Source organism: Vulpes vulpes, chromosome 16 (assembly GCF_048418805.1).
Source record: "Vulpes vulpes isolate BD-2025 chromosome 16, VulVul3, whole genome shotgun sequence".
NCBI classification, from domain to species: Eukaryota; Metazoa; Chordata; class Mammalia; order Carnivora; family Canidae; genus Vulpes; species Vulpes vulpes.
Window position 1 is genome coordinate 20,673,532 of NC_132795.1, and position 26,460 is coordinate 20,699,991.

Sequence of the window (26,460 nt, forward strand, 5' to 3'; positions counted from 1 at the left end):
GACAAGCTGTTTCAGTTTTTATTTAATTTTCATGAAAATCACAGTCTCTTTACACATGACTTAGCTCTGCAGGATAAAGACAATTTAAAGCTGAGAGAAAGGATGGGTCACATGTTTCCACAGTAACCTGAGTTTCTAAAAGTATATTTTTCCAAACCAGCACCAAAGAAGGCCTTCTATTGCCTCCTTATGGAGAATGGGTTTCAGCCTTTTTAAAAGGCCACAGCAAGTCAAGGTTCAGCGTCACTGCTTACTTATATATTCAGCAATCACTCAGCTGAGGAGAGAAGTGCCACTCTGGAATTTCCTGCATTCCAAAGTTCACAAATGCAATCCACTTCAACATTTTTCTCTTTGCTCTATCCCCCTTAGGAGAGCTCTCTCGGGAGAATGGAACTCTCAACGTCCTATTGTTGTCACAGAGAATTATTAATGGACAGCTATTTTAAAGAGAAGCCAGCGTTCTCTACAGATACGGCGCATACAGCACAATACCAAATCAGATCATTTATTCTGTACCCTCGGTAGAAATGGTCCTGATTCCTGGACGGATGCCTTCACTGATTCTCCTGGGGGATGAGAGAGAAATCAGTTACAAAGCTGAAGGAGAATTGAGCCCATTCCCATGCTGACTGGGTTTCTTTATATCTCAGTTGTTCTCTTCCCCAGCTCTAGTCAGCCCCAAGGTGCCAACCTCACCCTGAAGAACCTAACTGTTAAGAAAACACAAGTTCCCATGCTATGCAGGGGGTATAGAAAAACTGCTTAAATAACAAGAGAAAAAAGGCTCTCCTTTGCCCTTTTCCAGGCAAGCACCAGGTGACTTATGAATTTTTAAACTGATAAGGAGAATCCAATAATCTTGTCACCCAACAACATCGGTAGCTTTCTTCCATGTGTGAAACCATGGGCAATGCGTAGGGGGGCAGCCTTAGAGACTGGAGAGCAGGGAAAATTTACTTGTCACTTGTGCAACAGATGGCCATGTTTTCTTAGTCCAGTGATATTGAGAGATCATAAAATAAAATGACAATGGCAAAGATAGAGAGCCGTGAGTATAACAAATGTAGATGAGCCTAAAGCCAATAATATTAGGTAAAAATGACTTTATTAGCTCAGAGAGGTAGAGAAACCACCAGTTTTGAAGTCATAAATGGCTGACTCAAACCCTAGCACCTTCACTAAGGAGCTCTGTGATCTTAGGCAAGGTTCCTCCTAAAGTCTCAGAGTGTTTCTTTTGTTTTGCTTTTAAATCCCTAAGATGAACATACCGGCATCTCCTTTATAAGATTCTTACAAAAATGAGAATATCTAAAGACAAGCAAAGAAAATGGCAGTATTTATAATGTTTGGGGGAAATGAGTACTTTCAAGTTGTAAATTGAAACAGTCTTTTTTAGGGGCATCTGGCTGGCTCAGTCAGTAGAGCATGTGATCCTTTATCCTGGGGTTGTAAATTCAAGCCCCATGTTGGGTGTAGAGATTACCTCAAAAAAATAAAATCTTAAAAAAAAAAAAAAGAAACAGTATTTTTAAAGGACAACTGGCAATACACTTAACATTCTGCTTCTAGAAATTTATCCTAAGGAAATAATGGAGCAAGTATGCAAAAATACCTACTGAATAATTGTTTATAATGGCCTCAACCCAGAAAAATACTTAAAAATTCTCCAACATGAAACTGGCTAAACAAATCATGGTACACATAATGGGTACTATACATGTTAAAAAAAGATAGGAAAGATCTTTATGTATTTGACATGAAAAGATATTCAGGATATATTAAGTGACAAAGGATTATGAAATAACATGAATAATATTAATCGCATATACTTAAAAATATGTATTTGTGTGTATATGCTTACACATACATATACACACTTATAAGAGTCTAGAGGTATACAAATCAAATGTTGTTAGTGGTTATCTCATACCTGGGATTAAAAGGAAATTTTTCTTTTTCATTTTGTATTTAAGCAATCATGGATTAACAGAATTTTAAAAACCACAAAACAATCTATGTAATATGCCTATGTGGGTTTAAGGCACTTAGTAAGAGCTTAATAAATTGTAGTGATCATCATCATCATCCAATTGAAATCTATTTGGAAGTCCAAATATGAATGCTTTTTTCTTTATTCGCAAATAAACCAGGTCCAGGCAAAAGCAGGTCCCTAGGTCTCCGAAGGATCACAATGGGTGTTGAGAGCCTCACCCACCTCACCCATCATTAAAATTAAGGAGAAACCTGCCATAAGGGTACACTATGGAAAGAACAACAATTGTTCTTCATTCCTACCCAAATCTACCAGGTCCTTTATTTTCCTTTTAAACAGCTTTTGGAAGGCTAATTCTCACCACCTCATCAGTGTTTTGAGAAACACGCTGTCACTTCAGGAATAAATTCACTTCTCAGTAGCTTTTGCTGGAGAGCGGAATACTAGGTAGGGAATGACAGTCAAGAGCAGTACCATCTGGCTAATCTGGGGGAAATGCTTCTCAGTTTCTAGGTTTAGGCAGACAGCATGTAGGTTGACTCATAAGATTTTGGCAAGAGGCCTGCCACACAAAGAAGGCTTCCATCGGGCCACTGCTCCACAATTGCCTCTGCACGCAGGACAAATTCTAAGCTCCTCAGGGAGGACTAAGCCCTCCTTACCTGCCTATCAGTCACTGCCTCCTGAAGTTCTGAGGCTCAATCAGCTACACTGCAGTGCAAGACCCAGTCTCATTCTTCACTTCAAGGAGGACTCAAAATTAGCAAAAGAAATACACTTTTAAAAAATGATGTGATGGGATCAAGTGCTGATGTTTCAAGAGAGAAGAGAGAGATCGTATGGGTTGAAATGATTAGTTTTTTTATTGTATTTTTCTTTCTTTTTAGGAGTAGGGGGATGTCATCTGTACAATATCTAAATTTATTAAATGTGCTATAAGACAAGATCCTAGTAACTTTCTTCCTACTGCCAGTTATTTGGTTTAACATGGTTCATTATCATGGCTAGATTAATGTTTAACGTAGCCTGGTTATGGTTCTATCTCAGGAATAAATAGCACACCTCTTAAAAATACAATCAAGATGATGAAGCTGGTAGAGTAAGAGGTATTTGCATTCAAAAAAGCTAATTCATTAAATAATTAGAAATGCCATTGACTACATTTTAAGAATTTAACTGCTATTTATATTGAGAGCTTCATCAGAATATGTAGATAAAGGAAATGGCAAACTCCCAAAATGCAACAATTGGTACTTGAATTATCAAGTATTTATAAAAAATGAATAAAAAGAAAAATTGGGCTTACGTTGAAGGTCAAGTTGTCCCACATTGAGTCTTTGTTCTTTACTTCTTCCATTCTGGAGCTTCAAATATAAAGAATAAGGTCACATCCCCTGTTAGTTTTTTCAGAGGCATGTTATATCACACCTCTTTAAATATCTCAATAGAATTCTTGCACAGGAAGAAAATAAAAGTATCACATTCACAGTTAAATTATCTAAAGAAGAATAGCAAGAGTGGTTAACTCCATAAATCCCATAATCTCTAAACCAAAAACAAGGCAATTCTTCTTTTTAAAAAGTGAAAGTACAATGAACATGCAATATCCTAAGTTAGCTTATTAAAATGTTTTAAAACAGCGCAATAAAGTCAGATGTTATAGTATTGTAGAGTTGCTATAATGATTCCAAGTTAGAACAAGCTGTTAGAATATCAGATTGACATTTTACTCCTGATCCTTTAACACAGAGGCAATGTATGGTATGATTAAGAACGAGAATTCTAAAGTGTTGGCAGGGATGTGGGAAAAAAGGAACCTTCATCCACTGTTGGTGGGAATGTAAATTTGTTCAGCCACTGTGGAAAACAGTACAGAAGAATTTCCTCAAAAAGTTAAAAATAGAAATATTATTTAATCTAGTAATTCCACTGCTGGGTATTTTTATCCAAAAAATACAAAACACTAATTCAAAAATATATATGTACCCCATGTTTATTGTAGCATTATTTACAAAAGCCAAGATATGGGAGCAGACTAAGGATCTGTCAATAAAGAACAGACACAGATAAAGAAAATATTATATATATATATATATATATATATATATATAATGTTATATATATAATAGAATATTATGCAGCCACATAAAGGGTGAGATTGTGCCATTTGTGACAACATGGATGGACCTAGAAAATACTATGCTAAGTGAAATAAGTCAGACCGAGAAAGACATATACCACTCATATGTGGATCTTAAAAATAAATAAACGAAAAAAAAGCAGAATCAGACTTATAAATACAGAGAACAAACTGTTGGTTATCAGAGGGGAAGGGGGGTGGAAATATGGGCAAAATGGTTGAAGGCTTCCATTCCAGTTATGGAATGAATATGTCACAGAAATAAAAGGCACAGCATAGGGAATATAGTCAATGATATTAGCTTGTATGGTGACAGATGGGAGATGTGCTCCTGGTAAGTGTAACATAATGTATAAACCTGTGGAATCACTATGCTGTACACCTGAGACTAAGGTAACATTTTTGTGGCAACTATACTCAAAAAATAATAATAATAATAAAATAAAATAAAATAAAATAAAATAAAATAAAATAAAATAAAATAAAAGACCATGAGTAGTTCTAGCCCAGAAAAACCTGGCTATGAATCCTGATCCTGCCACTTACTAACCATGAAAGTTTTAGCAAGTTATTTAACCTCTACATCTGTTTCTTTATCTTCAAAATGAGAATAATAATAGTAGCCATCTTATAAATATTTTGTTAAGTTTAAATGTTACACAAAACATGTAGCAAAGTGCTAGCATATTAATTTGTTTCTATAATGTCTAGTTATTGTTTTCCTATAATGCCTAGCTGCACTTAAACCACATGTGGGCTTGGTTCTTAAAAATAAGCTACCAAAAAAAAAAAAAAATCAGCTACCAATTCTGAGGGCTAGAATAAAATTAGAGAATGAAAGATTGAACCGACCCTTTCTCTTCTTGGATGACAAGTCCTTTGTAAGGTACATAAACCACATACTGCCAACCATCTGATAGGTTCAGCTTTCAAATGACAGTTCTCCTCTGAAGCTATCCTAGCCAAAAGAGAGAAGTATACTATTCATTAAATCTTTGTGTCTGAATTAAAAAAAAAAACATGTAAGTTGCTATTATCACGAATAATAAGTGACTTAGCCGAGGCTTAATACTACATAGAATTTGGAACCCCACATGGATGTGCATTCACATTTACATAGCCATTAGAGAAATGTAACATCAAATCAAAGCTAGATTTAAAAAAGCATTATATTGCAGAATGACACAACTTTTTTATTCCATAATATGTTGTGTCATGTGTCATTTAATGTCACTATAATCTTTAAAGCACTTTGCACTCTTACATGAGTTAACATCCAGGCATTCACTTTCTAATTTTATGAGAAATTCACTGAATCTGTATGCCACAGCTCTGCTTACTAAATGAATTAATGATCAGGGTCATAGATCAATACAGCAAATTAAAGAGAGTTTTATATAGAGAGTATGTGAGTTCCCAGTAGGCCACATAGACAGTGAATACATTGACTTTCGTCAACAAAATAGAAAGGCGATAGTAAAAATATGGCAAGCTCTTAACTAAGAGTGACAGTATAATTTATATTAGATATACAACAGTAGAAAAAGCTCAGGAAATCTGGATCTGAAACCTAAATCAATTTTGTTTCATGGTATCACACCATGAAATTAGTCTCTTGGTATCACAGAGATTCAGAAGGACAAGAGGAAGTATATTTGATTCTTGGAAAAATGACAGATACGCTTAAGCTATGGTATGATTGGTATGTAGTTTATTAAATATACCATGGTATAGAAGGAGCATGGACTAGGACCAGTTCTGGTGGTCCCTTGAAGTGGGCAATCACTAGTGCACTTCAGGCCTAAATTCTTTATTTGTTCAATGAGGGGGGTTGGACAGTATAATCTTTCATACCCACTTCAGCTTTGAAATTCTATTGCTAAGGTTTACCTCTCATAGCTCACATTCTCCAACAAAACTATTTCTATTCCAGGAGTAGTTAATGTTTTCCTCACATTTTATGAAAGCGTTTACAATTTAACCACAAAACTGCACTATGACCTAAGGCCTGACTACAAATTCCACATATCTGTATATGGGGATGAGGATATTATAGTAGGATTAACTTCTCAAAATAAAAAACTAACCAAGAACAATTATGATAATACCTTGCACTATTTACTAATATAACAAACAGAAGTGACTATGTTGTATGGTCACAAATCATTCACTCAGTAATATAACTCAATAACACAAACACTTCTGCTGAAAATATTGATATTTATTTTGAATCATTGTAGTAACAAAAGACTGGGAAGCATCTAAATATATACACACAAAAAAGGGTCATACACATTGTGATACATCCAGAAAGTAAAACCATTACAAACAATGACTAAATAGAGGTGGTCCCATATGACTCATACAGAACAATTTCTAAGAATTCTCAGCTCAGGACAATGGGTACAGTGTTCTACCATTTGCAAAAAAAAAAAAAAAAAAAAGTGAAATATGATATGTGCATAGATTACATCTGGATTTTACAGAAGGAAATGGTTAACAACCATTTGGGGAAGGGAACTGGGGTCAGAGAAAACATACTTTAAAAATTCTTTTAGCACACCTTGAAATTTTTGTTGACGAGTATGTCCTACTTACTTATATTTAAAAAGCTAAATTTTCTGAAGAACAAATGAACAGTGAACAAAACATGTAGTTGTATGTATAGATACACAAACATGCATAGAAAAAAGACTAGAAGGAAATTTGTCAAGATACTAACACTTGTTATTTTTAGATGGGATAGAAGTGATTTATTTTCCTTCTTTTATATTTCTCTGTACTTTCCAAATTCTTTCAATGAACACAGGTTAGCTCTGTAAGTATAAGGCATACATATTTTTTTAAATGCACAGTTCTATCATTTTTTTCAGACATTAAATGAAGTACATGCTGTAAGAATATGTATACTCTTATCAAAGTTCTGAAACTGTTTCACGCTGGAATTCCAAACATTTGCTCCAGACTCACCCTTAAGTTACATGAAGGATCCTTAAGACTCAAATTTGGGAATGATGCCTGGAGTGCATTTGTATAATTTGTTCCAGCTCCTTGAGCTGTAAACAGAAGAGAGGTATTGACAAGATTTACAAGCTTTTGTCAAGTGAATATTCAACGTGGCTCAGTTCAGAGTCAATCATTCTGGGATGGAGCCCTACTTCAGGCTCCTGCTCAGCATGGAGCCTGCTTCTTCCTGTCCCTCCCCCTCTTCCTCTCCCCCCCCCCACCTCTTCTCCCCTTCCCTCTCCCCCTGTTCATGCTCTTCCCCCATGTGCCCATGCATGTTCTTTCTCTGTCTCTCTCTCTCCCAAATAAAATCTTTAAAACAAAACAAAAATATCAGATTGGATGACTTTCCCACTGTCATTAAGAAAGGACTAAAAATGCTACATGGACCCTTGGTCTTTTATTAGTCATGGGGGCGTGGGAGGTTATCTGTAGGTCACTGGGTCTCAGCTATGCCCTTTAGGCTGTGACTCTTTGGTGGCAATGGATTGCTAACAGAGCCCATGCTGAGACTGAGTCTAAAAGACAATGGAGGAGGGGTGGCATCAGAAAGAAGGCCAATGTGAGTCTGTCTAGTCCTCTTTATGAAGGGAGCCAAGTACCCTTTTCCATGAGGAGGTTTTATGAAACTCAGGACACATGCAGGGCAGTTACGACAGGATGTCATTCAGAATTGGATAGTTGTCAGGCTCAACACTGGAGCAAGACAGAAGGGCTTGGCATATACCCCAAAGCCCTGAGTGTCCACAATGCTGCCAGCCTGCGCAGAAAATGGAGGTATAGACTATTTCTTGAAGGTCCAAATGTTAAGAAGTTCTTGGCAGGGCTTTGCAGAGGGCTTAGACTCAGTGATCATGGGTGTGGGTAATGAAGTCAGTAGATCTGGGATGTGAAAGATAGAAAGGGATATGATCTCTAGCCATAGGCTAGTGGGGACTGATGACACTCGGGTTCTGTTCCCTCCGCTTATCCAACAAATATTTACCAACCAAACCCAGTATGCACAGGGTACTTTCCTTAAGCCACAGAGAGGCCAAAATTCTACTTACCAGACTGCTTGTATTTCTGGATTTTTGTCTTCAAGTCTATTCTGTGGATGTTCTTCAGGCATTTTTCTAGTAAATCCAATTGATCTGGAGCAATCAGATTTAGTTTTTCTAATTCGATCACAAGATCTAAGAAACTCTGAAAGAGCCACCAACAAGACACAAATGTCAGTAAGGTTGACTATTAAGCCCCAAATGCAAACCTCAGACTGTATGATTTGTGACAGCAAGAAAATGTAGTAAGAAGAGCCCCTTCCATGATCTTCAGTGATCCTACACCAGACCTCTCTGCTTTATAGTCCCTCCAAGGCCAGGGGCAAATTACACTCCTGGATTTTACTGAGAAAGAGGTGGTAAGTCTTTTGGTGGACAACTGTACTTAGGTTGGGGATAGATACAAGGGCCATTTTATGTTATCAAGAAGTACCAAGAGAGAGCAGGCCTAAAAATAAAATCCTCCTGAGGTCATTCTCCTCCAAAAGGCCAGGCTTTCCTAAAAGGGGAAGAGAGAAGATAGCTGGGGGAAAGTTCCTATTAGAAAAATTCCAGTGGGGATCCCTGGGTGGCTCAGCAGTTTAAACGCCTGCCTTCGGCCCAGGGCGTGATCCTGGAGGCCCAGGGTGTGATCCTGGAGGCCCAGGATCGAGTCCCAGAATCGAGTCCCACATGGGGCTCCCTGCATGGAGCCTGCTTCTCCCTCTGCCTGTGTCTCTGCCTCTCTCTCTCTGTCTCTCATGAATAAATAAATTAAAATCTTTTTTAAAAAATTCCAGTAATGTGATTTTGAAGTTCCTAAAATATTTTAATCAATTCTGGACATTCCAACTCATTCTGACTCAAGAGTTACGAGGAAGCAAAATTAAAAAGTGATATTACTACTCACTTGCCCTGGACCAAAGAGATTATTAAAGAACTATATTTCAGAAATACTCATTGCTTTGGCCTTTTATTTCCCTTCTGTTTAACATTTGATTACTGAGGCTCTATATTTACTTTTTAAAATAATCATCAACATGAAAGTGATATAAGTGATTGGCAGATAAACTGATTTAGGGACACCAAAAAGAAGTCCTATTTTTTCATTTTCCTTCCCATTAGATGCATTTGATGGTGGGGGCATCCAGTCGTCCTATATGCCTAGATTTCAGAAACAAACCTACAATTATTAAGGAACATAAGGAAATTCTCAGGTAACAACTTACCAAAGGACCATCCTCAGAGGCAGATCCTTTAAAAATATATTGTCATATTCTAGAGATCTGAGGTTTTCCAGGCCTGTCCTTAGGCCAGCAGTACCACATAGGGCCAGACAGAATTTAAGTACTCTTCCAGTAATTACAACATCCCTCAGATCTTGATTCCTATCTAGTTTCTTTTTTTTTTTTTTTTCCTATCTAGTTTCTAATCCCCCATCTCTACTTTTGCCATTCCGTGGATACATGAGTCACAAGTACCTTCCCCCACCCCATCTCCACATGGAGCCTACTGACTTCACACTGACCTCAGCTAGCTGAGGGGGGAAATAGATGGCTGTGGGAGGGCAAGACAGGAGTGGACTCGCACTTCCCACGTGTCTGCACTCGGCATGAGCAGATGGGACTTCCTAACCTTCCCAGATGGTCTATCAAATGAGAGAGAGAAACTAATGCAGAAACCCCTTCTGGCTTTTATAGAAATAAGATAAATACAAGGATGAAGAAAACACCCAGGGCCACTCTACTTCCTCTCAACTGAGAAACCAATGCTCTTCCCATCAATGTTATTAAGAAAAAACGTTACTCTTCTCACTTCTTACTTTTACCCCCAGCTTGGGCCTCTCCCCACTCTTCACACCTTAGAGACCGCAGCCGGCCTTCTGATAGGCTCTTGGGAACATCAACCAAGAAAAAGAAAACTCACCTTATCCTTGGCTACTTTGTTTCGACCCATATGATCCCTCATGAGGAATATTAATGAGGACACATCAGATTTGTCTAAATCATCACCAATCTCTGTCATCAGCACCCTGGAAACCAGACAAGTTTTTAAAGTAAATTCAGATACCATTCCTAGTAAAAACACCAAGAGCCTATGCCTCTGCTATGGCAATAATTAGTTAAAAGACTATTCAGGCCCCCATTTGATACATACCCCCATCAAACAGAAAGACTAGGCTATTCAAAAAGGAAGTTCATCCTTTCCCCTACTTTCAATAGGAAATAGTACCTCTCTTTCCAACTAACTGCTCTAAAAACAACCCAGAGAATAAAAACTTCCCTAAGGAATCCCCTAGCTCCCCCAGATGTTACAATGAAATAAGTAAAAAACATATATGACTAAGATGGAAGACATAAATAGAATTCGAAGTGATCTTGTCTTCTCTGTTTGACAAGTTCCCAGGTGATGCTGATGCTATATAGACCCAGGCATCATACTTTGAGTCACAAGCTTTTACAGCAAAGTTATACCTGGGGTATCCAACTCAAAGCGTAAAAAGCATGGAGAGCCTGGAGATTGTGACCATCAATGTCTATGTCTAGAAAGTCCTTCCTGATTCAGTCACCTCTACTCCAGGGGGAGCCACCCTCACACTTTATCTGGGCTCCCAGGACATGCTGTGGTTGGCTTTATTGCCTTGACATTGTCATCACTGCTTAGAAAGCTGTTTTCCCAATTAGGCTCTCAAATTCTTGAGGACAGCTCCCTTCATTTTGCTCTACCGCTGACCAAACACCTGGCATATGTTGATCCAAAAGAAAGGCCACTGAAGAAATGAGTCAATGAATCTAGCATCCCCTCCCACTACCCAGACTCTCTGCCCAGAGGCTCTGAGGAACTTGTCACCATAGCAAGAAGACAGGAAATGGAGAGTGCCCTAACTTATTCACTGAAACCCAGTGCCTCTGAAAAAGTTTTAAGAACGTGACAGACATTATATGGTAGTTGAAGAGGTGAAAGATGATCAAGAATAACAACAATAATAATGAACTCTTGCACTTATAGAGGGCTTCACAGTTTTAAAAGTACTTCACCTACTAAATTATCATAATTGATCTTCACCAACATGCTTGTAAAATCAGGTTTCATTGTTTTTAGCTTTACAAGTAAGAAAATGAAGGCCCAAACAATGTTAGTGGTTGGCTCAGCCTGTGTGGCCTGTAGCTAGTAGTTCTAGGACTTGAAATAGGCCTCTAGACCTCAAATCTCAGACCCTCTCCAATGTCTATGCTACTTTCAACTCTCTTTAATATAGTTTTTGATAATACACATCTTCTCCAAAAGTGCATTATTGATATAATTAAAGGCTACTGGTCTGGGGAAAAAGGAACCATTAATTTAAGGTTACAAAGTATCTTCCTATCTCCAGGAATGCAGCCTTTCTTGTTGCTTCTGTGCTCCTCTGAACCTCCAAGTAGTCTCTGAACATGAGGAAGGAAAAACTCAAAAATGGTCTGAACTAAAGGGGACTCCAGTGACCATTCCTCTCTGAACTGAAGGGGCCCTACAGCTGGTTAATGGATGGGATGTTCATTCTGCATCCCTGCCCCACCGAGCCTCCGGGGACAAGGACGTTACAGAAATTCAAAGAAAGGGAGTTCACCTCACTAACCTCCTTAGGAGGGGAAAGGCCAAAGGGGACTTGGGAGGGATCACAGAGCTTTGCAAAGGTCAGGAAGATCATTGTCAGACTTGTTATTTCCTTTCTCAGTCTCAGAATTTGCCAGTCTGACATCATAGAAAATAAGCTAGGAAAGACCACTGCAGATCTCATGGCCAGAGGATGGCAAGAATTACGAGCTCTTAGTCATCTCTCTCATTCTGTTCATCAGGCAAATACATAATACCCAGACCTTCCACTTTCTTTATGGTCTTCTACCCAATTACTTTAAGCAAACAGGTTCTAAGAATTCAAAGACTTCAAAGGACTGAAGTAACAGCATAAGGCAGTTGAATCTGTGGGTAAAGAAAGTAACATGGCTGCTTTTATTTCCTTCATTTCTATTGTTCATAAGCCTACATCACCTCACTCCCTCCCACCAGGTCCAGCCTTGAGAAGAGCTGATGAATTAATTACCTATAGTCTGAAACGAGGCGAGGGTGCCTGAGCAGGTGGGCCTCTACTGCCTTTCTGTCCATCTTGAAAATCCGCTTGAGCAAGTCAAACCGCCTCACTCTGTAGAGCAGCTCAGCCAAGCCCATGGCAGACAGCTTTCCTCTCTCACTTAAAATATCCAGAAGGTCCCTGACAGTAAGTGGAGCAACATCTGCAGCAACGTCCCGGCACAAAAAAAGAAGCATTTCCTTCTCGTCTTCATCAAGTGCCTCTTCGACCTGATGGATGACCTCAGCAGACATTCTGTACAGTGTCATTCCAAAAAACTGCAGTAATAAAACTCCACTCCAGTCAATAAAAGGCCATGAAGCTGCTGTCTTCATTTCTGATGGTTTTCTTCATTTCTTTCAAAGTCCTTTCCAAAGGAGTTCTATGGTTAAAAGGGAATTTTTTTAATCCTCTTATCAAAGTAACCAATTGCTAAAAGTCAAGGTATAGGCTCTTCCTTTCTTGCTGGTCTCTCTAACCTAGCAGAATAAATTTATATTGTTACGTCTTTAGAGAGTAGGCAAAGCAACTGATCAAAAAACCAAGGCAGGCAAAGAAGATAAACTACATTTTAAAGGAAATGAAACCAGAAACAAATTATCTCCCAAAAATCCCACAGGCTTTATCAGAATTTATGAGAATGTCAAAGACGGTAAGAGGAAAGTTACAATGACAGAGTTAATAACTAAATGACATACTAATAACTTTGGTGGAAGGAAGAAGAAAAAGCCCAATGACTAAGCTGCTAACTGGACTAGAAAAACTGGTATCACAGAGTTAAATACCACTTTCGGTGATACCAATAAGGTACATCTGAACAAATACAGGTCTTTTTTTTTTTTTTTAAGATTTTTAAAAAAGATTTTATTTATTTATATTCATGAGAGACACACAGAGAGAGGCAGAGACACAGGTAGAGAGAGAAGCAGTTTCCCTGCGGGGAGCCTGATAAGGGACTCGATCTCATGACCCCAGGATCATGACCTGAGCCCAAGGCAGATGTTCAACTACTGAGCCACCCAGGTGCTCCTAAGTGGGTGAGTTCTTTTTTTTTTTCTTTTTTCTTAAAAGATTTTATTTATTTATTTATGAGAAACAGAGAGAGAGAGAGAGAGGCAGAGACACAGGCAGAAGGAGACGCAGGCTCCATGCAGGGAGCCCGACATGGGACTCGATCCTGTGACTCCAGGATCATGCCCTGGGCTGAAAGCGGCGCTAAACCGCTGAGCCACCTGAGCTGCCCGAGTTCTTAATAAAAATAGACATTTTACCTAATGGATAGTTGTTAATAAGTATTAGTGTGTCTATGCCAATCCCCTGCCCATTCATCCAAACTTCAGCCATTATGAATAACTGGAGAAATGGAATTTACTAAATGACTGCTCAATGAAAGTAGAAAACCTGGCACTCAGACTATTTTATTTTTTTAATCTGAAAGCTTAATAACAATTTTATGCATCCCAGAGATCCTACATTTATACTTTCTTTATTCCCAGGCTAACAATCCTTTAGCCTAACCACTAGTTTCTGTGGAAGGAAGGTGAGTATTTTTTTCTATTGACTAAAAATCACAATTTTGCTAGTAGTTGTTATAAATCAACCTATAAAATATTCATACACACCAGAAGGTATAAAATAAGTCAGAGGTCATTAAACACAAGAGGAATAAATGAGATGCTATCCAAATTCACATGACTTAAATGTTCCCTATTTTTAAAAACAGTAGCCAACTTTTGTAATTCATAGTCATCAATGATATAACAATGCCATCAAGAGTTAACCAGAATTAGATAATCATTTTTTAAAATGTTATCTGCTCAAAAAAAAAAAAATCTGTTCAGTTCATTCCCTCCAACCATTATGCTAGGACTGCTTTCTGCCAGTCACGCACACCCAGCAAGAGAACTGGCATGCTGTCTTCCCTCTGTACTAATGGAGGTATAGTTTGGCAGCAAAATCCAAATTACTCAGTGGTAGCATCTGGCATATTCAGAAAAAAATATCAAAAGGAAAACTACAGATCCTGTACTGAGTCAGACCAACCTGCAGCAAAATTCCAGTGTCTATATGTTAGGGTGGTGTTGAGACAGTTAATTGTAGCTAAAGATGACAGGCACTTGAGAAAGAAGAACATGAAAGGGAGAAGTAGAGTTAGGGTCCAAGTAATCACTACTTTGTTGGGGTTTCTTTTCATCCCAAACCAAGAAATAAAAATCACTCTCAAACTAGGAAAGCCTCTAAGATCCTCAGAAGCAAGCTCAAAACCACCCCACAAGGCACAACCCAAGACATATAAGACATCCATTCTGCTGGAGGCAAGTTGATGCTTAAAAACTGTCATGCACAAAATAAAAATCACCATGGTGGTAGACAACACAAATAAAATTCACATCTGAGGAATCTAAATCTGAAAGAATTTAAATAAATATGAAAACTTTCAAGAAAAATAAGGAAAATTTTCAATACAAGAGGCTTAATCAATAGTTCTCAATCAGTGGCAGTTTTGCCCCTCAGGGGACATTTGAAAACGTCTTGAGACATTTTTGGTCCTTAGGCTAGGGATGCTGCTAAACATCCCTTGATGTACATTCCCCACAATAAAGAATTATCCAATTGCAAACACCAATAGTGCCAAGATTGAGAAACCCTGCACTAGATAATATGAAAAAACTGGCTAACATAAACAATCAAATGAATTTATAAATTTAATATAAGTACAATCAAAAAATTTTTTTAAAATTGCCGCAGACTGTGGCAAGCTGATTTTAAATCTATGTGAAGGAGAAGGTCCAAGAATAACCAATACAAGTTTTAAGAACAACCAGTTAGAAGAAGTTGCCTTACCAGGTACCAAGGTTTTATACAAATGTAATATGGCACGGGGATATAAAATAAAGCAACCAATACAGAAGTGAGAACCCAGAAATCAACCCACACACAGATGACTAAAGTGGTCCTACCAATCAACAGAGAAAGGTAATTAATGTCCAAAAATGGGCTGGGACAACTGGTTATCTGATGCATATGGGGTGGGGGGAATTGGGATCCTTTTCTTACATCATTTATAAGCCAACTGTACTTGTACCTATAGCACCCTGAAAGATCTTGTCTCAGCCAGGGCAGTGGGGAATCAGGAGGCTTTCACTGGGAGTGCTGGACTCACCTGTATGGAAGTGACCCAGAGTTCAGAAAGCAGCCAACCATCCCATCTGCTTCCAACACTTCCAAAGCTGCTGCCCAAATCCCTATCTCACCACCATCATGCTTGCCAACAGAGAAACTAAGAAAAGCAGCCAGCTATTGGCTTCTACCTCACTTCTGTTTACACATCTTACCTGAATGTGCCTAGTTGGCTAGTTCACATCCTAGTTGTAGAAGAGTCTAGGAAATGCAGTTTGTAATTTGCCATCCTCTAGATAGAGATGAGAATGAGCACCAGCTGACCTTAGCCACCACAGAAGGAAAATCTATGAGGACATTTATATCTTCTTTGTGGTTAAAGCCTGTGCAAGAACCCCAGTGTCTGAGTCATAGTAGGCATTCAATATTTGTTGAATGAATCAATGAATAAATGGAGTTTCACAAATTCCTTCCAGGTAAAGACCTCATTCACTCCTTTTCTCCTCAGACTAGACGTAGAGCACATGTGAACTCTCTCTCTGAGCAGCACCTTCAATTATCTTGCCTTTTGCCTCCTGACCACCAGCTCTGCAACACCTTCGATATATGACTGGTCCTGGCTTGCCAGGACCTTCCAGTTCTAGCACTTAAAGTCCTGTGTCCTCAGGACACTCCGCACTCCCAGGAGTCTCAGGATGGTTGGCCACCCAGCATCCCATCTTCTGTCGGTGAGCCTCCTCTACTCATACATTTTAAGTAGCAAGTCATGCTGAAGAAAGGGGGAAAGATCACACCAAACCCTGGTGGCTTACAGCCAGAGCTGGCCCCTTATTGCTGCTCAGCAATTGCTTTTACAGGACCTTGGTCAGCTCCTTTCCCACCTCTGCCTGACAGCTCCAACCTTCTCAGCTTTCTTGTACCTAAACACCACCCACTGGTGCCATTTCTTATCAGTTGACCTTGCCACTTATCAGGACCAAGTTCCCACAATCTTCCACTTTCCCACTATGGGGCCAGCACCTTCTGTCCCTCACCTTGCCAGGGCCATCCACTCCCTGTGTGCCCTCCTGTCTCCATGAGCCCCTACAACCACTCTTTCATCAACCTCTGTCTGCCTCCAGCTTGTAACATGTTCAAGTCTTTCTCATCTTAAAAAAAAAAAGAAGTCAACTGAAAAAAAAAACAAACAAACAAACAAACCTTACACCTGGGATCCTGAGGCCAACCACCCTTTCACTTTATTTCCCTTCATGTAAAGCTGGAACCTCATGAAGAAAGAGTCTGCACTCAGAGGCTTCAATTCCTACAACTTCAAATCACTCCTCAATATGCCCCCACCTGCATCCTCCCTCTTGCTGTACCTTTTACATAAGGACACTCAGTAACAAGCCATACTAAAACAAGACAAGAAAAATCAGTAAACTAACACTGTGTCTATTTTAAATTCTGATATTTTGTTCATTGTGAATTTTTTGCACGAGTGTCAATTTCTTTCAAAACATTGCACTAAGCTTTATCTTGATTATTAAGTTTTTGAGCACCCTCTTAAAGGTTGTGCCTGAGGCGAGTGCCTCACTCTGCTTACCCTAGTGTCCCAGTCCTGACAGTGGCTCTTGTAGGGGACTTGGTGACCTCCTAGTGGCCACATTCCAGGGTCACCTGACAGTTCTCTTTTACCTGGGTATTCTATCCCATCTGATGCTGCTGATTAATCCCTACTGTAAACTCTTCTCCTTTGGCTTACCTCACACCACTATATTCTACACAGTCCCTCCCTAACCTTCTCTGAGTCCTCAGCACCCTCCTTCTGCACCTGTTACTTAAATGAGGAATAAATATCCTCATTTAAGGAAAAAATATACATTAAAACATTAAAACATAAACATCCTCATTTAAGGAACACCTATCTCTCACCCAGATTTTTCCCTGGCCTTTCTGTTTTCCTTGCCTATGGTCTCAACCCCTCCAAATCAATCTCCTATCAGAATGAACTTTCTGAAGTTCACACTTGAACTAAGTCATTTTCCTAATTTAAATCTTGCAGTGATTCCTCATCTCCCATTGTAGGTTCCAACTTTCTTTGCATTCAAGACTCTTTGTGGTCCAGCAACTGCCCCATCTCTCATTAATACACACTTGGCACATTTGGCTTCCACCTAACCCCAACACAGAGCTCTTTCCCATGCCTCTATGCATTTGCTTGGAATACCTTCTTCCACTTCCTGTCTAGCAAAAACACTTCTCAGGTTTCATACTGTGTAAAACTTTCCTGGGAAGAACCCACACGGACTTGGCCAATAACTTCTTTGTATCATCACAGTGCTATGGACATACCTCCCTAGTACCCAGCATTGACCCCAAGAGGTGACAGTAAAATGTGGTTAAGTCAGGTTTCTCAATCTTTATCACAGAATGTCAACTTTGCCTCCAAAGTGTCTGGTATCCAAAGTACATGACATTCTCTGTAATCAGTAACACGGCCACCAGCATGACTGGTTCCCATCATACATTAACTTATCCAAAGAAATACTGAATATTCCATTCTTTGTACTGCTTCTCTACCTGAAGCAAAGTCATGGCATGGCAATGAAAACAAGCATGGCCATAGTATGAATGTAAATGTAATTTCCCAGCAACACCATAAAACTGGGTAGTGATGGAGAATAGCCAGCCTTGCCAGCTGCAGAAACTAGCATGTAAACAAGGAACTGTCAGGTGTCTGAAAATACCCACTGAAACATGAACATAAAGTCCCTAAGAGAGTCACCCAAAAGACTCTGAAAGGATCAAGAAGGGGTTACACATGATCCTGGGCAAAAAGAATGTGGCTATCTCATGTAGTTCTGTGATGTCATTTCAAACCAGAACCCACCTTCCTTCTCTGTGTACAGAATCTGTGGAGGTGGGCTGTGTGTGTAACAATTCAAGCAGCTAATATAATGAACCCATCTTTCTTCTTCCATTTGAGACATTTTAAACCTAAGATAGTGCATGAAATGCCATTTTGCATAACACCCCCACACACAGAGAGATATTTAAAATGAGGTTTATAAATAATAGATCATCATGTGGTTCTTGATTTCTGAAATGTTGCAGATACATACTCAAACATAGTCTAGTTGACCATGTAGGCTGAGCTCAAGGCTAAGCCATGAACACTTTCCAATTTGAGATGTTACTGACCATTATTATGCGTCAGTAGCTAAAAATATACATTAAAACATTATTTAGCTTCACAAGTCATCATTTCACTTATAGCAAATTGCCCACAAACAACAGATAATCTCAACTATAAAATGACATAAAATTAGAAGATACTTTTATAAAGTTCTTTGATGAGGCTCAGTCTCATGACTCTCAGGGAAGCTCCCACAAATGCCAACATAACATGACCTCCAATCACCTCCCTGGTCTGTAACAGTTGCATAGAAGATGTAGAAAATGAGAGGATGAAAGAACCACAGAAAAAGAAAGGATCTAGATGGAGAGTATGAAACATCCAATTGGCAACAAAAACATACCCAGAATCACCAGGCGCAATAAAAGTACATCTATTTAATGCAATGGTCCACTCCATCTTTCTTTTTAAAGACTTTTTTTTATTTGAGAGAGAGAGAGAAGGAGAACGCACAAGCTAGGGGAGAGGTAGTGAGAGAGGAAGAAGTAGACTCCCCGCTGAGCAGGGAACCCAACGTGGGACTCAATCCCAGGACTCGGGATCATGACCTGAGCCAAAGGCAGACACTTAACGGACTAAGGCACCCAGGTACCCCATGGCCCATTCCATCTTAACCAAAGTTAAACTTCCATGAGGGCAAAGTTCTCCTACGTAGCCCAAGTACCTAAGAATAGCTCCCCAAGAATACCTAAGAGTTCTGCCCAACTTGTAATTTAACTCATGACAAATAAATATCTCAGTGTTCTCTGGACAGAGCTTTTCTGTCCCAACCTTTTTGTTTAAGCATTTTCCTCCATTTGGAAAGCCCCTTTCCTCCTCCCAGTCTCCACCTATTGGAATTCTATCCCATCTTTCAAGGCTTCTCTTCCATAAGCTTACCTTGATCCCTAAGTCAGGTCATTTCCCACTGCTCTGTAGCACTGTTTTTACTCTCTTCCAACATTTATCTTATTCTAGTTGGGTATCTATCATATGTGGTAAAGTCCTTGAGGATAGGTAGGTCCTCCTTCGTCTTCATTAGGCTGTGGTGCATCTGGCCAGGCCTGTCAAGCTCACCGCCCCCCCCCCCCCCCCCCAAGAACAGACTGGTCATGATTACACAGCTCCAGCAGGCCCACACATGTGTGATGCCTACTCATCCTTTCGTAACCTACAATGAAGCAAGACAGAGCTGGTGTTGCTGTGGATATCATGCTTGAAACCTGGCTGTTAGATCCAGGAAACAGATTGTGAAAGGAAGCTTTGTAAATATAGGAACAACAATGCAATTGTTTCAGAATGGCTTACAGTGTGACTGCAAGATCCTGGTGAGCTGCCATGCAGGGCATCCTAGATGCTGGCAGGACCTCATCTTGAACAGGCCAAATCTAGTGTCTCTAGCCAGACTCACCGGACAGCCCCTGGTCTTTTAACAAAAGGTATATCTCCTGTTCCTTTAGTTAAAATTCTATCCTTTGCACTTATCACAATTACTACAACTACAAGATTTATGTCCAGGATTTTCATTTTTGCCAAACCTCTGGGCCAGTCCTCTGTGTGTGGTATAAATCTCCTATGATGGCCTCAAAAGTGCCTAAATTTAAAGAATTTTTTCCTCAATAGGACATCACCAAAATCACTAATACCTTGTATGAGATGGTATAAGACACAACTAATTGTCCATGAGCTATCACTTTTTCACTCATGTTATTGAGAAACAGCCATAGGACAGTGTGAAGCATTTACTACATTCATCAATTTACTCTGAGGCTTCAATTTCCTCAACAACAACAAAAGGCAACAGGCAAAGCTGAGTTTGAGCAAGATTCCAAATTTCAATGCTTCATCAAAGCCTGAGTTCAGAGATCAGATCTTAGTCCCAAGTACTGCAAAGGAGGGCTATGACCTAGCCTCAGTTCTTTGTAGGTATCTGAACCATTTACCATGTAGGTATCTGAACCATGGTGGTCATCTTTATCACCATGCAATCACAATCAGGAAAATATACAATCCTTCTCTAGGTTTTTATCAAAGGAATCTAAAGAGGCTCAAGAAACAACCCTCTGTGGGGTGCCTGGGTGGCTCAGCGGTTAAGTATCTGCCTTTTGCTTGGGGCTTGATCTCAGGGTCCTGGGATCGAGTCTTGCATGGAGTCCCGCATCAGGTTCCCTGCTCAGTGGGGAGCCTGCTTCTCTCTCTGCCTGAATCTCTGTGTCTCTCATGAATAAATAAATAAAAATCTTAAAAAAAAGAAACAATCCTCTATGTCCAAGGTATCAATTATGCCCCACTAAAATAAAATATTTAGCAGACATTTCTCTGCCCTGAAGCCCATTTATACAAGACTAGCTTGAATTAAAAATTCAACCAAGCAGGTATATTTGCTCAGTTTATACAATGGATTCTCCAAGGTTGGCCCATCAGGAGATAGTCCTGTTCAAAATCATAAGTCACCTATAATACCAGAGATATACAGATCTTGCGATTCTTTTTATACAGCATTCTTTTTTCTAATTATAAAAAGTACTACTTGTGTGCTACAAGAAAACCTGGAAAATGGAGAAAAGTACAGAAGAAAATAAAAATTCCCCATTTGCTCCAGCCGCATCACTATCTCTGGTATCTAATGGTACCCAGCTTCTGATCTCCTGTCTGCTCCCACTAGGTTCCTTGACATTCCAATTCACAACCCACCTAAAAAAAGATAGACTAAGTAAATGTAGGTGCTCAGTAAATGCTGAATGAAGGAATTCACTTATTATTGATTTATTTTATTCAACTTTGAATCAAGCTTTGGTCATTCTTGCAAGGAATTTGGTTTATTCACCAGTTAGTATCCAAACAAGATTTGTCATGTCCCTACTCTTTAGAACAAAATTAATGATTATTAAAACTATACTTTCTGGAAGCTTCAAGTAAAATCCAAAACCAAAACCAAACAAAAAAGATATAGTAAGCTAAATGGAAGATCCAAAAGAAGTTTAAAAAAAAAAGAAAAGAAAAGAAAAAGCTCAAGAATTTGACAGCTATATAAGGAAGCTTGGGTTCCCACCTGTAAAATCAAATAATAGAAGGAAGCCATTAGCCTGAAGAACATTTTAAACCTTGGAGTAAGTAGCTATGAGGATTTTTTAAAATTACACTGAGAAGAGAAAAAAAAAAAAAGAAAAAAAGAAAAAAAAGAAAAAAAAGAAAAGAAAAAAAAAGAAAAAAATAAATAAATAAAATTACACTGAAAAGTTTCAGCATATAGATATTAATGTAAATAAAGTGGGTTAATTTCTCCAATTGAAGAGTTCACTGCAGAAGACACAAACCATCTTGAATATATAGACGAATGTGGTATCACATGGGTGAAGGTTAGTTCTTCTAAGTACTAAATTACCAAAGATTATAACCCCAATAGGAGGAAAACAACAAAGAAGCTGTTTGCCTGTTTTGCACAAAAATTTAAATAAAGACAAAGTGGCTAAAAGCAGAGATCATCAGAGAAAAAAGCAGTTTCATCTGCAAAGAATATATATACATATTGTGTATATATGTGTATATATATATACACACATATATATACATACACACACATATACATATATATTCATTCATTTGTATGTACTTGGAGTCAAAGAAGAAATTACTTCTCTGAACCCAGAATTGAGGGAGAAAAAACTTTGGGGACATATGAACAAGCAGATGAATTAAATGGAAATTATGGATACATATGTTCTCAAAAACAAGAAAAGTGGTCATTAGGAAAAAAATCTTTCATTAGAAACACTGATGCTAGAGGCGAATGAAATTCCATCTGAGAAAAGCAGAGATGTTAATAGAAAAAAATAAACACCTGATAAAAAGTTCTGATATGCAATTGAAGACACAGCATCATACAAAATAAGAAAAAAAAATATTTTAAAACACTTAGAAGTCCGTATGTAAGTGCATTAAATGTCTGAAAAAGACATTAAACACTGCAACCTTCTCTTATCTTAGGGAATGGACTCCTGAGGGCTTTCTCTATTCACTTTGCAGGTACTTAAACACAGATAATCACAATACAACTTCACTGAAAAGTTTTTGAAGAAAAGTATTTACAATACAGTGTTAAGTGCAATCATATGGTAAGCGTAAAGACAGCCACCGTGTGTATGAAAGTATAGAGAAAGGGGACACGTGGTGGTGGGTTATGAAAGCTTCTGAGAGGAGGTGACAGGAGCTGAACATAAAGGAGAAATAGGGCATTGCAAGAACGATAATGTTTGTTATCTCACTGATATATAGTAAAGAAAGCAAGAATGAGTGTAAGTAGGCGTTGCCCTGTTATCTGTCATTATTTCTCCAACGTGGCCCAACAGCCTTCCCCCCATTCGTGGCTGTCAGCGCCCCTGTAAAGGCTTCCTACCTGTGTAGGTAACTTTGCTCGGTCTCCCCTAACCGCTCTGTGAGCTCCTGGGGGGTAAGGAACCAAGTTCAGATCCATCTCTAGGTCCCCAGCGCCCAGAACTCAGCCTGGCCCATAGGAGCTCAATAATGTTGGTAGGATTACATCAAATCAAAGGAGAGGAGGCAGTTCAGTCCATAAACACGAGTTTAATTAGCCTTTGGGGCCCAAAAGAAAGAAAGAACCAAACGGAATCCATTCCTGAGATTTTTAAAAAGTGACATGCCTGGTGATCTGACTGCCGCAGGTGAGTCCCCAGAAGGCTCCAGAACAGGCCAGAGGGCTAAAAAAGCTGTTCAATCCTTTTCCGGGGGGTGGGGGGTGGGGGGGGTCGGGGACAGTGTCCTTCCACCCCCGGAGCCCAGGCGACTCCAGCAGGACGCGCAGGTCGAGAGAGGAGGGGCGGACGCGATTCTTAGTCTACTCACGCCCGGGCAGCCCGGCTCCCGCCCGACCTCGGGGGTGAGACCCGCCGCCGACCGACTCGCAGCTCCGGGAAGCAGCCTCGCGGGTATTCCAGAGACTGGACGTCCGCGTCGCACCGCTCGGCAGGTGCACCCTCCAGCGGGCTCCCGACGGCCGCATCCAGCTAAGTCTCTGCGCGCCTCTTCCAGGCAGCCCACAGGAGACACGGTTCGAGAACTCTCCGCCCCCGCACCTAAAAAACACTCCGCAAGCGTACGTGGGGCAGTCCCGAAACTCTTCTTTGTCTAAGCAAAGCGCCACGTGGAGCTCGGGGGAAATTACATGCTGTTGGCGGAGAATGAGTGGGTGCTGCGGCTGTGCCCCCATGTCCTGGCAGGGAGCGAGGCTGTGACTCAAGTGCCCCAGGACCAAAGCTATTTTCGTTTCGAGCTTCCACTAGGCCCCTGCTACCCCCGGAAAAAAAAAAAAAAAAAAAAAAAACCTGCCCGAGACTATGCTCCCACCCACTCTCCCAATAACGTGGTGCAAGGTGCACCCCACTCCTGCAGACCTGCAGGCGGCTTCACCGTCGAAAATGGGTGCAAGCTAGTAAGGAATATAGTGTTAAAGCGAAGTGCAAATGTCAGTTACAAACAGAAATAGAAAACGTGAAGTCGTAAGAAAAAGCCATTTTAATCAGGATACGCATCTCAAAAGCTGTAAGCAAAACAAACGTTAACATGAAAAGTGAGGGCAGCCGGGTTTAGCGCCGCCTTCGGCCCAGGGCCTGATCCTGGAGACCCGGATCAAGTCCCACCACAGGCTCCCTGCATGGAGCCTGCTTCTCCCTCTGCCTGTGTCTCTGCCTGTGTCTCTGCCTCTCTCTCTCTCTCTCTCTCTCTCTCTCTCTCTCTCTCTGTGTGTGTGTGTGTATTCTAATGAATAAATAAAGAAAACCTTTAAAAAAAATACATGAAAAGTAAAAAATTCTGTATGACATTCAAGATCCCCTTCCAAACCCGAGTCTTTTCTTTTGCCTTCTTTGTAGTTTTGGAGTTCAGCCAAATTTTCTCCCAATGAAACTTTTTTTTTTTTTTGTAAGATTACTTACGGGGAACCATGGAGGGAAAAATACCAAAAATTCTGTTCCACTTCTCTGAAATCTCTTACCTAAACTAGGCCAAGCCCACCAGAGCCCAGTCTTAGTTGTAGATTATCCGGGTTTGTCGGTGACATATTCCATCTCTTTGTTGTCATTACCGTCTCATCGTGTAAGTAAATTTCAAATGTCAACAACAAATGAAAATAATACGGGGTTTTTAGGGCCTTTTACTAACCCGCGCCCTGCTCATTTCCTGTTCCCTAGGGCCAAAACACTCTTCCGTGGCCTTTGTTCTATTGCTTTCCCCTGTAATGTTTTTCTTTTTTTTCCCCTGTAATGTTTAAAAAGAACTTGTCCTTCTGCCCAAATCCGGACACTATCAAGCAGGTACATCTTGAAATCAACTTAACATTTCCCAGCTCTGGGGAGCCTGGGTGCTGGGCGGTTGAGACCAGGTTGAGACCTTGGGCTCAGGGCATGATTCCAGAATCCGGGATAGAGTCCCACCCAGCTCCCTGCCAGGCGCCTGCTTCTCCCTCCGCCTACGTGTGTGTCTCCTTCCCAATCCTCTCGAAGGAGGGCAAGGCGGGGCGCGGGGCGCAAGTCCGTGGGACGGCTTTACAAAAACCTTGCCCAGTCATTCCAAACTTTAGCAAAAGAAGTTTCCTTGCAATTTCTCAAGATCTGTATGTCCCCTGTTGTGAAAGGCAACCCCTGACCTACTTCACCAGACTGTTGCGATAAAGTAAAAATTCCTGCCGGGCGGGCTGCTTCTGCAGAGACACGTAATCACGGAGGGGGGAAAAAGGCTCATCATCAGCTTTTCGAAAGTTAATTGCCAAATCTTTGGAACAGTTTACCCCAGGAATTGAGCCACCTGCCCAAAGAGGATTTTAAGCAACGTTTACTCGTCCCCTGGAGTAAGCTCGTCCTCTGGAGCTTCGATGTTGGGCAGGGGTTACGCGGGCCCGGGCGCGCCCGGCAGCAGCGGGGGCAGCGGGGGCAGCGGGGGCAGCGGCAGCCGCGGTGGGGGCCCCCGCGGCCGAGCAGGTCGGGCGGGCGCCCGCGGGAGGGAGCCGGCAGGAGGACCCTAACCGAGGGATCGTCCGCCAGGAGGCCGTCTGCTCCCCTAACCGTGACCTGGCGGGTGCCCCCGGCGGCCGAGCAGGTCGGGCGGGCCCCGGCGGAGGAAGCCAACGGCAGGACCCTAACCCGGGGATCGTCCGCCAGGAGGCCGTCTGCTCCCCTAACCGAGGCCTGGCGGCCCCCGCCCCAGGTCAGCTCCGGAAGGAGCTAGTGCAGCAGCAGCGGCGAGGGGCGGGAGGGGCGGGAGGGGCGGCCCCCGAGGCCCCCCCGGCCGGCTGGGTGGGCCCGCGCCCGGGGGGAGTCGCGAGCCAGGGGAGCAAGCCCTGGGCACGTACCAGCCTGCTTACCGCGGGACTCTTCTCGAGCTGCGACCTATCGACTTCGCTGGCGATGACGCCCCAAAATCCCCAGCAAGATGGAGAAAAGGAAACCGAAAGCTTGAGCCTGCAAACGGACGTGTCGCCTCCCTGCTGGCCCGCCTCCATTGGCCTTTCTCCCTCGAGGCGTCTCTCTGCGTTCCTGCCGGGGAAGTTTGGTGACCGACGCTCCCGGGGTCGGGCCCAGACACCCCCCTTAGCCCCCCACTCACCAGCCCCCAGTGAGTCCCTGTGAAGTAAAGCACTCCTATGCCACAGCCAACCAGCTGTTAATCCCCTCCACTGTGCAGGGGAGCAGACTGTGGCCGCAAATGGGTCTCTGTGGCACGTGGATTACTTTAGGGGATTATTTTTGAGAAACAAGACTCTGGAAGGAACTTTGACCCTCCCTATAACTGTGTATAGATAGTATATATTTAACTGATTATATATATAAATATACATATGATTATATATTGATATATATCTGAATATATATATTATATAACTGATTATATTTTATATATATA

General features: G+C 41.0%; 1 protein-coding gene across 12 annotated transcripts in view; it reads right to left on the reverse strand.

Moving 5' to 3' along the window:
- CFLAR (CASP8 and FADD like apoptosis regulator) overlaps window positions 1-26,235 on the reverse strand; it is a 40,421-nt gene extending 14,186 nt beyond the window's left edge. The window contains exons 1-8 of one of the 12 annotated variants that reach the window (XM_026002552.2): window positions 25,922-26,042; window positions 23,410-23,639; window positions 12,243-12,651; window positions 10,088-10,193; window positions 8,192-8,327; window positions 7,107-7,192; window positions 3,303-3,360; window positions 520-569 (exon numbers count right to left, since the gene is read on the reverse strand). In XM_026002552.2, the coding sequence (XP_025858337.1) occupies window positions 520-569; window positions 3,303-3,360; window positions 7,107-7,192; window positions 8,192-8,327; window positions 10,088-10,193; window positions 12,243-12,604 (798 nt within the window). In that variant the 5' untranslated portion in view covers window positions 12,605-12,651; window positions 23,410-23,639; window positions 25,922-26,042. Of the gene's footprint in view, window positions 1-519; window positions 570-3,302; window positions 3,361-4,988; window positions 5,090-7,106; window positions 7,193-8,191; window positions 8,328-10,087; window positions 10,194-12,242; window positions 12,749-19,446; window positions 19,776-22,942; window positions 23,833-24,556; window positions 24,689-25,909; window positions 26,056-26,163 lie in introns of those variants that run through there. The other 11 variants (XM_072742344.1, XM_026002553.2, XM_072742343.1 and 8 more) reach the window with 11 other exon arrangements.
- Window positions 26,236-26,460: the final 225 nt, after the last annotated feature.